This window comes from Macaca thibetana, chromosome 15 (assembly GCF_024542745.1).
Source record: "Macaca thibetana thibetana isolate TM-01 chromosome 15, ASM2454274v1, whole genome shotgun sequence".
Taxonomy (NCBI): domain Eukaryota; kingdom Metazoa; phylum Chordata; class Mammalia; order Primates; family Cercopithecidae; genus Macaca; species Macaca thibetana.
Genome location: NC_065592.1, coordinates 15,830,294 through 15,842,716, shown reverse-complemented (window position 1 = coordinate 15,842,716; position 12,423 = coordinate 15,830,294). Strand labels below are relative to the sequence as shown.

At 42.8% G+C, this 12,423-nt stretch overlaps 1 protein-coding gene across 2 annotated transcripts in view; it reads right to left on the bottom strand.

Moving 5' to 3' along the window:
* Window positions 1-5,537: 5,537 nt before the first annotated feature.
* PDCL (phosducin like) overlaps window positions 5,538-12,423 on the bottom strand; it is a 112,669-nt gene continuing 105,783 nt past the window's right edge. For both annotated transcript variants that reach the window (XM_050760666.1, XM_050760665.1), the window contains 2 exons: window positions 8,626-8,807; window positions 5,538-6,239 (listed from right to left, as the gene is read on the bottom strand). In XM_050760666.1, coding sequence (XP_050616623.1) covers window positions 5,688-6,239; window positions 8,626-8,807 — 734 coding nt within the window. In that variant the 3' untranslated portion in view covers window positions 5,538-5,687. The remainder of the gene's footprint in view (window positions 6,240-8,625; window positions 8,808-12,423) is intronic.

Here is a 12,423-nt window from a genome sequence, read left to right as displayed (position 1 = left end):
TTGAGACATTTCTATGTGTTATGCAAGGTGCTAAGTGTATTAACGAGTATTAACCCACTGACCTCCTTTTTTCTGAGATGGAATCTCACTGTTGTCCAGGCTGGAGTGCAGTGGTGCAATCTCAGCTCACTGCAACCTCTGCCTCCCAGGTTCAAGCGATTCTCTTGCCTCAGCTCCCCCAGGTAGCTGGGATTACAGGCGTGAGCCACCACGACCAGCTAATTTTTTGTATTCAGTAATGACAGGGTTTCACCATGTTGGTCAGGCTAATCTGAAACTCCTGACCTCAGGTGATCCGCTCGCCTCAGCCTCCCAAAGTGCTGGGATTACAGACGTGAGCCACTGTGCCCGGCCTCATTGACCTTTTATCCCAACTACTGTTATCCCCCTTGTACAGGTGGGAAAATGGAGGCATGGCTAGTATTGGATGGACCCAGGTTTTGAGCCCTCAAACATTTTAACCAATGTCGCCATCACCTGTAAGAAGACATGTAACAGTATGACTGCCTCTCTCTGAAGAGACAGCAAAGACTTACTAAGGATCCAGAGAGGATGTGAGTGAGGTTTGAGCTGAGTTTTCAAGGATAAATAGGATTTATTTGAGTTGACAAGGGGGAAATGGGTGTTTTGTTTTGTTTTGTTTTGAGACGGAAACGTGCTCTGTCACCCAGGCTGGAGTGCAGTGGTGCGATCTTGGCTCACTGCAAACTCCACCTCCCGGGTTCACGCCATTCTCCTGCCTCAGCCTCCCAAGTAGCTGGGACTACAGGCGCCCGCCACTAGGCCCGGCTAATTTTTTGTTTTTGTATCTTTAGTAGAGGTGGGATTTCACTGTGTTGGCCAGGATGGTCTTGATCTCCTGACCTCGTGATCCGCCCACCTCGGCCTCCCAAAGTGCTGGGATTACAGGCATGAGCCACTGCGCCTGGCTGGAATTGGGGTCTTAAAGCCCTTTTTTAATAAGTGGGATCAGGGTTTTGTAGAGGATGGATAGTTAAAAAAAAAAAAAAAAACTGATGACATCTATGGATCTAAGGAATGTTTGCTAGCTGCCTCACCATGCTAAGAACTTTAGCTCATTGAACACTTTCAGTCACCCCGTGAGATAGTTACTATTTATCCTCACTTGGGAGATCACAGCTCAGAGATAGTAAGAAATTTGGCCGGGCGCGGTGGCTCAAGCCTGTAATCCCAGCACTTTGGGAGGCCGAGATGGGCGGATCACGAGGTCAGGAGATCGAGACCATCCTGGCTAACACGGTGAAACCCCGTCTCTACTAAAAAATACAAAAAACTAGCCGGGCGAAGTGGCGGGTGCCTGTAGTCCCAGCTACTCGGGAGGCTGAGGCAGGAGAATGGCGTGAACCCGAGAGGAGGAGTTTGCAGTGAGCTGAGATCCGGCCACTGCACTCCAGCCTGGGTGACAGAGCAAGACTCCGTCTCAAAAAAAAGAAATTTAACCACAAGCATTCACAATCAAAAATAAATTCTTGGGGTGGAGGGAATCGATGGGAGTGAGGCTTCTCTGAGAACACTTCATATTCTGCTGACTTTTAAACTGGGTAAATGTTTTATATGCTCAAAAAGGTGGAACCAAAAAGGATGTATTTTTTAAAAGTAAACTCTAGGTCAAACACAGCAGCTCACGCCTGTAATCCCAGCACTTTGGGAGGCTGAGGTGGGAGGATCGCTTGAGCCCAGGAACTTGAGGTTCCAGTGAGCTGTGATTGCGCCACTGCACCCCAGCCTGGGCAACAAAGTGAAACCCTGTGTCCTAAAAATGAAATGAAATGAAAATAAAGAAAATCACCTTTATGCATACCCCAATGTAATAATTTGGTTCAGGCAAGGATGCCAAAACTATTAGGTGAAACGTTATTGCAAGAAGAGTCTCAAAGTATCACAACACAGATTTCTTTCTGCTAACAAAAGGGAAATAATTTTACAATACGAAGATTTGTCATTCACCACCTTAACCAGGTGATTAAACTTAGCATCACCAAGCTGACATCAGATACTCCCTGACTTACTACACAACATCACCTCTGGTTGTATTATCGCCAAAAATAAGGAAACAATCTGAGAATTCAGAAATTGGAGCATTTTATGACAGTTGTGCCTTTAAAAAGCCACAGCAGAAGGGTGGCCAGGCTGCCAAGTGGGCTGGACATGATGGACCCAGCTGCTGGCCCAGGCTTAGGCCCATCCCCAGCCACCTAAATGAATAAATGATAAAATTCACTGATAAGGCTGGGTGTGGTGGCTCATGCCTGTAATCCCAGCACTGTGGGAGGCCTAGGCGGGCAGATCACTTAAGGTCAGGAGTTTGAAGCCAGCCTGGCCAACATAGTGAAACCCCATCTCTACTAAAAAAAATATATACGAAAATTAGCCGCATGTAGTGGCACACCTGTAATCCCAGCTACTCAGAAGGCTGAGGCAGGGGAATCGCTTCAACCTGGGAGGCAGAGGTTACAATGAGCCGAGATCGTGCCACTCCACCTCCCAGCCTGGGCGACAGAGCAAGACTCCATCTCCAAAAAGAAAAAAAAAAAAAGGCCAGGCGCAGTGGCTCAAGCCTGTAATCCCAGCACTTTGGGAGGCCAAGGCGGGCGGATCACGAGGTCAGGAGATCGAGACCATCCCGGCTAACACTGTGAAACCCCGTTTCTACTAAAAATACAAAAAATTAGCCGGGCGTGGTGGTGGGCGCCTGTGGTCCCAGCTACTTAAGGGGCTGAGGCAGGAGAATGACGTGAACCTGGGAGGCTGAGGTTGCAGTGAGCTGAGATCATGCCACTGCACTCCAGCCTGGGCGACAGAGTGAGACTCCATCTTCAAAAAAAAAAAAAAAAAAAAAAAAAAAAAAAGTCTAGGTTTTCTCCATTACCATTACATGTCTGCTTACTTTTTTTTAATTTTTTTTTTTTTTTTTTTGAGACAGGGTCTCTGTCGCTCAGGTTGGAGTGCAATCATGGTTCACTGCAGCCTTGACCTCCCAAGCTCAAGAGATCCTCCTGACTCAGCCTCCCAAGCAGCTGGGACTACAGGTACACCACCACGCCCAGCTAATTTTTTCTATTTTTTGTAGAGATGAGGTCTCGCTGTGTCTGCCCCAGCCTCCCAAACTGCTGGGATTATAGGCATGAACCACCACACCCAGCCCTACTGTATTTTAGAACTTCTGTTCTTGAAAAGCAAAGTCAAGTTCCCTGTAAGTGCATAATATATTCTCATTTTCAACGAGAATAGAAGATGGTTTGTAAAAGCTATTTTTAAGTGTCCCTATTTGCCCAGTAATTCCTCTTCTAGAAATCTATGAGAATAATTCAAAATATAGCCCAAAACACAAAGGCATTAAGTGTTCAGCAAAACACTGAGAATCTAAATATCCAATATAAAGAGATTGGTTAGGCTGTGCAGGGTGTTCACACCTGTAATCCCGGTACTTTGGGAGGCTGAGGCAGGCAGATCACCTGAGGTCAGGGGTTGGAGACCAGCCTGGTCAACATGGTGAAACCTCATCTCTAGTAAAAATACCAAAATTAGCCAGTCCCCGGCATGTGCCTGTAGTCCCAGCTACTCAGGGGGCTGAGGCAGGAGAACTGCTTGAACTCAGGAGGTGGAGGCTGCAGTGAGCCAAGATCACCCTATTGTACTCCAGCCTGGGTGATACAGCGAGTCTCCATCTCAAAGAAAACAAACAAAATAAATAAATAAAAATAGAGAGACTGGTTAAATAAATTATTGTATATCCAAATGATTAAATATTATGAAGCCACTGAAAATTATTTATTTAGAATTTTTGAAACATCAAAGTATTTATGAAACAATACTAAATAAGGAAGAGCACAGAACTAAATTCAATAAGTACTCAATGTTTTTTAAAATATTGAAAAAAAGACTGAAAGGAAATAAGCTAGACTAATAGTTCCCTGTTTCTAATAATTTTCTATACATTCCACATTCCACCCTTTCTACTACAATGAGCTTTCTTAGTCAAAAAAAAAAAAAAACTGCACTCTGTTTGTTGATTAAATACAGCAAATACTTTCAAGACTCTTTTAGTTAGTCAATTCCTGAAAATCCAGGAAAATCAAAATTGTGAATTTTAAGGCTAATATTTAATTCCAGATTACATTTCCCCTGACCCTAGAACATGTATTTTTAAAGTAAAAAAGCAAAAGGAAAAAAACTCAAATGATAGTTATTATAAATACATAGAAAAAAAGGCTATAAAAATGACTACAAATATGACAACAGGGATTAATTTTGGTTGGTGGAATTATATGGCTTTTAAGTCTTAACAGTGTTTATTATATTTTCTACAATGAACATCCATCACTTTTGTGATTTAAAAAAAGTGTTTGCTATCTTTTTAAGAGACAACCATCAAGCAAATTATATCACATCTATATGATGGAATATTAATAGACATTAAAAAAAAGCTGCAGAATATTTGATAATATGAAAAAAGGTCTGATATATTATTAGCTGACCATACTATAAAACAGTATGTTCAGAATGATCCCATCGTTTTGTTTAAAAACAAACAAAATATCCACGTATACACAGAAAACACCTTGGCAGGAAATAGACCAAAATATAAATAGTGTTTTATTCTAGGTAGTAGGTAGTAGGATATTTTAATTTTCTTATTTTTGCTTCTGTTTTGGTCAATTTTCCTCTACTGAATATGAATTATTTTTCCAATATGCAAAAAAAAAAAAAAAAAAAAAAAAAAAAAAAGTTTTAAAAAAAAATCTAGGTTAAACAAAAAGTTACCTTGTTAAACAAAAAAGAGACAAAGACAAGCGGGGCATCTTACCGAAAGATCCTCCTTTACAAAGATTTCCAGCCCCACTCCAGCTCTGATGTTTAAATCCATAAACCGCTCGTCTTCCAACATCACCAAGTCAGTAAGCATCGACCCTTCCTGCTGTTCCAGACTTAGTCATGCTGGAGGACGACATCAAATCCAGCAGCAGAGGCCACCCCTCAGGACCGGGTGCGGTGACTCACACCTTTAAACAAGACCCCAGTGGGGGGAAAAAAAAAATCTAACCACTGTCTAGAGCTATGGAACTGATTACAAGTAAATATAATTTACAATCATTTGATTAAGAAAATGCATTATTTACACTGCAAATAACACACACTACCTACAGAATTATACTCTCGGACTTGGCAGAAACCTCTGAGATCATCTGAAGACAATTTCCAAGACATTGTTTTTAGGATGCTTTGTAAATATTGACTGGAAACAATAACAGAGATGTCTTGCCAGAGAATCTTTTTTTTTTTTTTTTTTTTTTTTTTTTTGAGACGGAGTCTCGCTCTGTCACCCAGGCTGGAGTGCGGTGGCCGGATCTCAGCTCACTGCAAGCTCCGCCTCCCGGGTTCACGCCATTCTCCTGCCTCAGCCTCCCAGAGTAGCTGGAACTATAGGCGCCCGCCAACAGTTCAAAAGCCTGGCTTCCTGTTTATACAATTTTAAGTCACCTTATTGCTGGCTACAAGGTTATTCAGCATTCTGATTTAATCTAAGAATTTCTTGATGTTACACATAATAAAAGGGACTACAAAGAACAGCTGAAAAGCCAGAAGACAAAGAAGGAACAAAAATAAACAATGACATATGTATTTCAACCCAAACAATGAGAAATCTATGCAACTAGATTATCAGTTCAATCTATTTCTAGGTCACTATCCTCACTGTGACAGGTGGCAGAGTTACGCACAGATGTGAGCACCAAGACTTCCTTTTCTGGGAGTAATCCAAATTCCTGGAGAAAAGCTTCAAGGTCCACAGCAAAGAAATCATCCCCCAGCTGGTCAGTAACACGAACAAAATTGCCGATCAATTCACCCCCCTTATAGATCAGCAGGGCAGGAAGGGCATTCCTGGTGAACCGACTGCTGGCACCAATAACTGAGCTCTTCACCCTGCAGAACTTGACAGCTGGGTACTCTGCGGCAAGGCAGATCATGCAACCATTCATGGCTTCGGTCCCTGGAATGCCATCCTCATAAATATGAACCATGATGACAATGTTTTTCTGTTCTTTATCAATCATGTCTAAAAACCCTTCTCCACTGGAGATCTCAAAAACCTGCTTGAATTGGGGCCCCTTGTGAAGCTGCTGCCGCATCTCTTCCATTCGCTGCTTCCGGTACTGCTGCAGAAACTCCTCATCGTCTTGGTCCTCATTCATCATGGCAAACTCCTTCAGAGTCATCTGCAGCAGGACCAGCAAGTGAGCATAAATATGAAAACTGAACACTCGTGATCCAACAGTTAATATGGGCCAGGTGTGGTGGCTCGCGCATGTAATCCTAGCACTTTGGGAGACGGGTGGATCACTTGAGGTCAGGAGTTCAAGACCAGCCTGGCCAACATGGCAAAATCCCATCTCTCCTAAAAAAATAATAATAATAAAATAAAAAATAAAAAAAGTTAGCTGGGCATGGTGGTGTGCACCTGTGGTCCCAGCTACTCGGGAGGCTGAGGCACGAGAATCACTTGAACCTGGGAGGCGGAGGCTGCAGTGAGCCAAGATCACACCACTGCACTCCAACCTGGGCGACAGGGGGATACCCTGCTCCAGAAAAGCATAAAACAATAAAACAGTTAACATGTACTACATGCTGATAATACATGAGGCACCATGCTAAGTATTCTACATGCATTATATCTCACTGAATTCCATAACTCCATCGGGAAGGGGCTTTTAATAGCCCCACTTTATAAACAAGGTTCCAAAACTTGACATTATTTGAACAAGTTAACCCAGTAAGCATAAGACCAGGACTCGAACTAGATTTTTAAAACCCATGTTTTTAACTACAATATCACATTGCCTCTCAGTCCAAATAGGTGCATCATATAATCTCACTTCATGAGCTTTTTACTTTTTGTCAGTCTTGACAATATTTTATCTACCGTGTTTTTTTTTTTTTTCTCTTGGAAAGATAACAAGACATTACAGAATTTTAGAAAGAACTCTCAAAACCCCTGCCCCACACCATCCCCAAACACACACACACAGTCATATGGACTCTAAAAATTCTTTTTATTACCAGTCGTACTAAAATAGTTTTGCTTTTATAGCAGCAGCTGTGGGTGTACCAATTAAGCTATAACCTGCTTTCGAGACTTAGCATGATTATAAGTATTTCCTCATGTTTCCAAATATTTTTATGAAATCATATATAATGTGTCACTTTGCTTAACCACTTCCCTAATTCTGCCAGACAGTTTCCAGTTCTGTTCTACTGTAGATAAATCAGCAGGACAGGAACAGCCTCTCTCAAGACTGATTCATGTGATGATATGATGTTGCCTCATTCTGGCCTCTCACCTCGGTATCAGGAAGCAGCTGTGAGCAGAACGCACAATGCCCAAGAAACAGCTCAAGCTATGAAAGCATCTTCCCTCTGCCCCGGTGCAACAAGACATCCCCGCTCCTCTCATAAATCCTAACTCTGCCCAATGTTGCATAGATTAAGAGACCACACTAGATCAGAACACATGTTGTGACTGTATCATAACCAGCAACATTCTGAGTTCACTATTTTACTTATTGCCAATGTTCCTCCCATCTCATAGCCCTCCACTTCAACTCGGTCTACCACAGTGGCTTCTTCTGACCTACTGAAGTCTTTGGCTAAGTGTCATGTCCTAAAATCAGCCTCCTGGTCAAGGTGAATGATTCCCAGCTTAATCCTCTTATCTGCTCCCTGATCCTGTATGGTATTTTAGCTTTGGGCCATAACTAAATGATCTCAGGCACTCACAGACATTCATCCGCAGTCAGAGGGCATCCAGGGAAACGGTGAATCCCTTTTAATACTGATAGGATAAGAGGCCATCAGGGGCCAGACACCACGGCTCACACCTGTAATCTTAGCATTTTGGGAGGATACGGTGGGAGGGTCACTTGAGCTCAGTAGTTCTTAGACCAGCCTGGGCAACAGAGACCCTGTCTCTATTAAAAAAAAAAAAAAAAAAAAAAAATCAGGGACCTACTTCCAAATATCTTCCAGAGTGTCTGTTTGCTTATTATAATGCCTCCTTAGAATAAATTCTCATGAATAGGCTTCAGATGAAACAGCAACATCATGGAAAAAACAGGAATATTTGGGTTAGAACCCTAGCTCCTACTAGAATTTACCAGTTGCATTGCCCTGAACAAGCCTCTAATGCCCTCTAAGCATTGCTTCTATCATCTGTAAGAAGGGGATAATACCACCACCCTCAGAGGGTTATTTCTGGCCCAAGATAAAACCTCAATAAAAGAAGGGAAACTAAAATTTACTGAGCACTTTCAATGGGCCAGACACTGTGATGGGCATATTAACCACATAGCCCTGTACGGGGAGGATACTGACATCATTTAACCATTGAAACACTAGATTCAGAAGGGAAGAGACTTTCCCACAGTCACTAGTAGCAGAACTGAGATTCAAAACTGGGTGTGTTTGAGTTTTGACAGGGCTCTATGATTTCTCCTGCACTGCACAACTTCTTGGAGGTCAAATCAAGCATCCTCCACCTCTTGAGTCACTCACCCAGCTCTAGCAGCCACAGCAGCCTCTAAGAAAAGCCTGGGTACTGCTAATTACCTTCCCACTGATCTTCTCCTGGAGGTCTTTCTGTTTCTGTTGCTCCTCCTCTTCATCCAGATGGGACCTGCAAGTCATTGACAGCTTCTTGATCAGCCTTTCCATCTCCCGACACTGCTCCTCCTTCTGCTCTGTCTCCAACTGCTTGAAGCGGCGCCAGTCATTGATCACACCTTTTGGGCCTGAGTAGGGTGAACACGGATGTGACCAAGGAGAATGGGCAAGGAATTATGGACCAGCTCACATCTGTAGGTAGGAGTAAACATCTGCCTGAAGTTTGCTTCATCTATTGCACAATTATCATAGGGACTCTGTGCACTCTGCCACGGGGCAGAGTGGCTATTACACAATGATGTGCCCTGCAACAGTCTGCAACAAGGGCCAAGCTAATGCCCAACATTAGGAGATGAGTTTAAAAAATTATAATCTACCTACTCAAAGGAAAATAAAGCAACTCTTAGAATAAAGCAGCTCTATGTTTCCTGCCATTAAAGATATTCCAAATATATCAGGTTATTACAAAAGCAAAATGAAGAATATCATAGTATAATCCTCTAGTTTCTATAAAAAAAGAACTGTATGTATGTACATAATTTATGTACATAGACATGCATACATGTTTGTGTATACACTTGTACGTTCATAGAAAAAGAGCTTGCAGGATCTGTAAACTGTGAACAGTGGTTGTCTCCAGGTAGTAGGATCTAAGGAGCTGGTGACAGAGATCTTTTACATTTTTTTTCTGTACTTCTATATTATCTGATTTTTTTTTTTTTTTTTTTTTTTTTTTGAGATGGAGTCTCACTCTGTCGCCCCAGCTGGAGTGCAATGGCGTGATCTCGGCTCACTGCAACCTACGCCTTCTGGGTTCAAGCGATCCCCCTGCCTCAGTTTCCCGAGTAGCTGGGACTACAGGCATGCGCCACCATGCCCAGCTAATATTTGTATTTTTAGTACAGACAGAGTTTCACCATGTTGGCCAGGATGGTCTCCAACTCCTGACCTCAGGTGATCCACCCGTCTTGGCCTCCCAAAGTGCTGGGATGATGGGTGTGAGCCACCGCACCTGGCCTCTGAATTTTTTATAACAAGATTGTGGCAGGTAGTATTACTGTTCTGTTATTCAAGCTACCCTTAACCCCCACCACGCCCTGTGCTGCTGAAGGACTTATATGTCCTTGCCCCTTGCTATGTGACTTATGGTACCTCCTGTGGGATGAGTACATATATCCCCAGCCCATTGATGCTGGGCTTGACTATGTGACTTGCTGGCCAACAGGATTGTGAGCAAACATGAAGTATGCCACGTCTGAGCAAAACAAAAAGTATGACATGCATGAGTCATTCCATGTTTCCAGCAGCTCCTCTCTTGCTCTCTATGCTTCACCATGAAAACGGTGTGTCCCAAATACAGGAACACAGCCAAATGGAGGCTGTTACTCCTTCAGCCTAGCTCCTGGATGAAAGAACATATGAAGCATAAGCAGAGCTGCCATTGACCTATAGGCTGCATGTAACATGAATGAGATATAAACCTTTGTTGTCATAAGCCACTAAAGCTTTGGAGTCTTTTGTTACCACAGAAAAAAATAAATCTATATGAAGACAACTTTCAAATGCTCCCAAAAAATACTTGAAAGATTTGAATAAATGGAAACACAATACCATGTTCCTGAACAGACATACTCAACATCACAAAAGTGCCAATTATCCCTAAATTAATCTATATATTTAATGTATTCCCAATGAAAATACATGAACACATATATGTGTCCAGCTCCTAAATTTCCTTTGGAAAAAATAAAGCAAAAGTTAATTGAAGAGGGTCTAGCCTTACCAGATACTAAAATATAACATTACAATAATTAAAAACAGTATGACACAGCCCAGTAAAAGACCAATCAATGGAAGAGACTACATAGTACAGCTAAAGACTCAACATAAACAGATAAATTCAGTACATAATAAAAGTGACATCTCAAGAAAATAAAGATGGCTTATTCACTAAGCGGTATTGAAACAACTGAGTAGCAATCTAAAAAAAATTAAACTGGAGCCCTACTGCACCCTGCATCAAAGTGAATTCCACATAAATCAATACTTAAGTGTAAAAAATGAAATTACAAAAATACTAATGAAAAATATAGAAGAACTTTTTTTTTTTTTTTTTTTGGAGACAGAGTCTTACTCTGTTGCCCAGGCTGGAGTACAGTGGCATGATCTTGGCTCACTGCAACCTCTGCCTCCAGGGTTCAAGCAATTCTCCCACCTCAGCCTCCTGAGTAGCTGGCCCTACAGGCGCATGCCGCCACACCTAGCTAATTTTTTGTATTTTAGTAGAGACAGGGTTTCACTGTGTTGCCCAGGCTGGTCTTGAACTCGTGAGCTCAGGCAATCCACCCACCTCGATCTACCGAAGTGCTAGGATTACAGGCGTGAGCCACTGTGTCCAGCCAGGAGAACCTTTTTATACAGCAAAGTGAGGCCCTTTATAAAGTAGGGTGAAGAAAAGCCTTTTAAGTAAAAAGCAAAATTAAAAAACTATAAAATACTTTTAAGTACATAAAAATAAAATTTTTCATTCAGGAAAAGAACATAAAGTCAAAAGACAACAAGAAACTGAAATATTTACAACTCATATCACAGATTAATTTCCTTTATAGTTCCCCAAGAAAAAAAGACTAATCATGTAATTTTTTAAATGAGCAAAGGATATAAAAATCTCTCTTAAAATTATGAAAAGAAGTTTAAGTTCCCTCTTCAAAAGACATATGGGCCCGGTGCATTGGTTCATGACTATGGGAGGCTGAGACAGGATGATTGTTTGAGGCCAGCAGTGTGAGGCCAGCCTGGGCAACAAAGTGAGGCCCCATCTCTACAAAAAATAAATAAATAAATTAGCTGGGGCCGGGCGCGGTGGCTCAAGCCTGTAATCCCAGCACTTTGGGAGGCCGAGACGGGCGGATCACGAGGTCAGGAGATCGAGACCATCCTGGCTAACACGGTGAAACCCCGTCTCTACCAAAAAATACAAAAAACTAGCCGGGCGAGGTGGCGGGCGCCTGTAGTCCCAGCTACTCAGGAGGCTGAGGCAGGAGAATGGCACAAACCCGGGAGGCGGAGCTTGCAGTGAGCTGAGATCCGGCCACTGCACTCCAGCCCGGGCTACAGAGCAAGACTCCGTCTCAAAAAAAATAAATAAATAAATAAATAAAAAATAAATTAGCTGGGCACAGTGGCAAGCGCCTGTGGTCCCAGCTACATGTGGTCCCAGCTTTTTAAGAAAGGAACCTCATGGAAGCTGAGGCAGAAGGATCATTTGAGCCCAGGAGGTTGAGGCTGCAGTGAGCCATTATGGCACCAAGGCCCTCCAGCCTGAACAAGGTGAGAACTTGCCTTTAAAAAAAAAAAAAAAAAAAAAAAAGCCGGGCACGGTGGCTCAAGCCTGTAATCCCAGCACTTTGGGAGGCTGAGACGGGCGGATCACAAGGTCAGGAGATCGAGACCATCCTGGCTAACACGGTGAAACCCCGTCTCTACTAAAAAATACAAAAAACTAGCCGGGCGAGGTGGCGGGCGCCTGTGGTCCCAGCTACTCCGGAGGCTGAGGCAGGAGAATGGCGTAAACCCGGGAGGCGGAGCTTGCAGTGAGCTGAGATCCGGCCACTGCACTCCAGCCTGGGCGACAGAGCCAGACTCAGTCTCAAAAAAAAAAAAAAAAGGTGGCAGGGGCAGAAATAAACCTACAATGAATTACTACAATAACAAAGATCAATGAGTTTCATAACACAGTAGCAG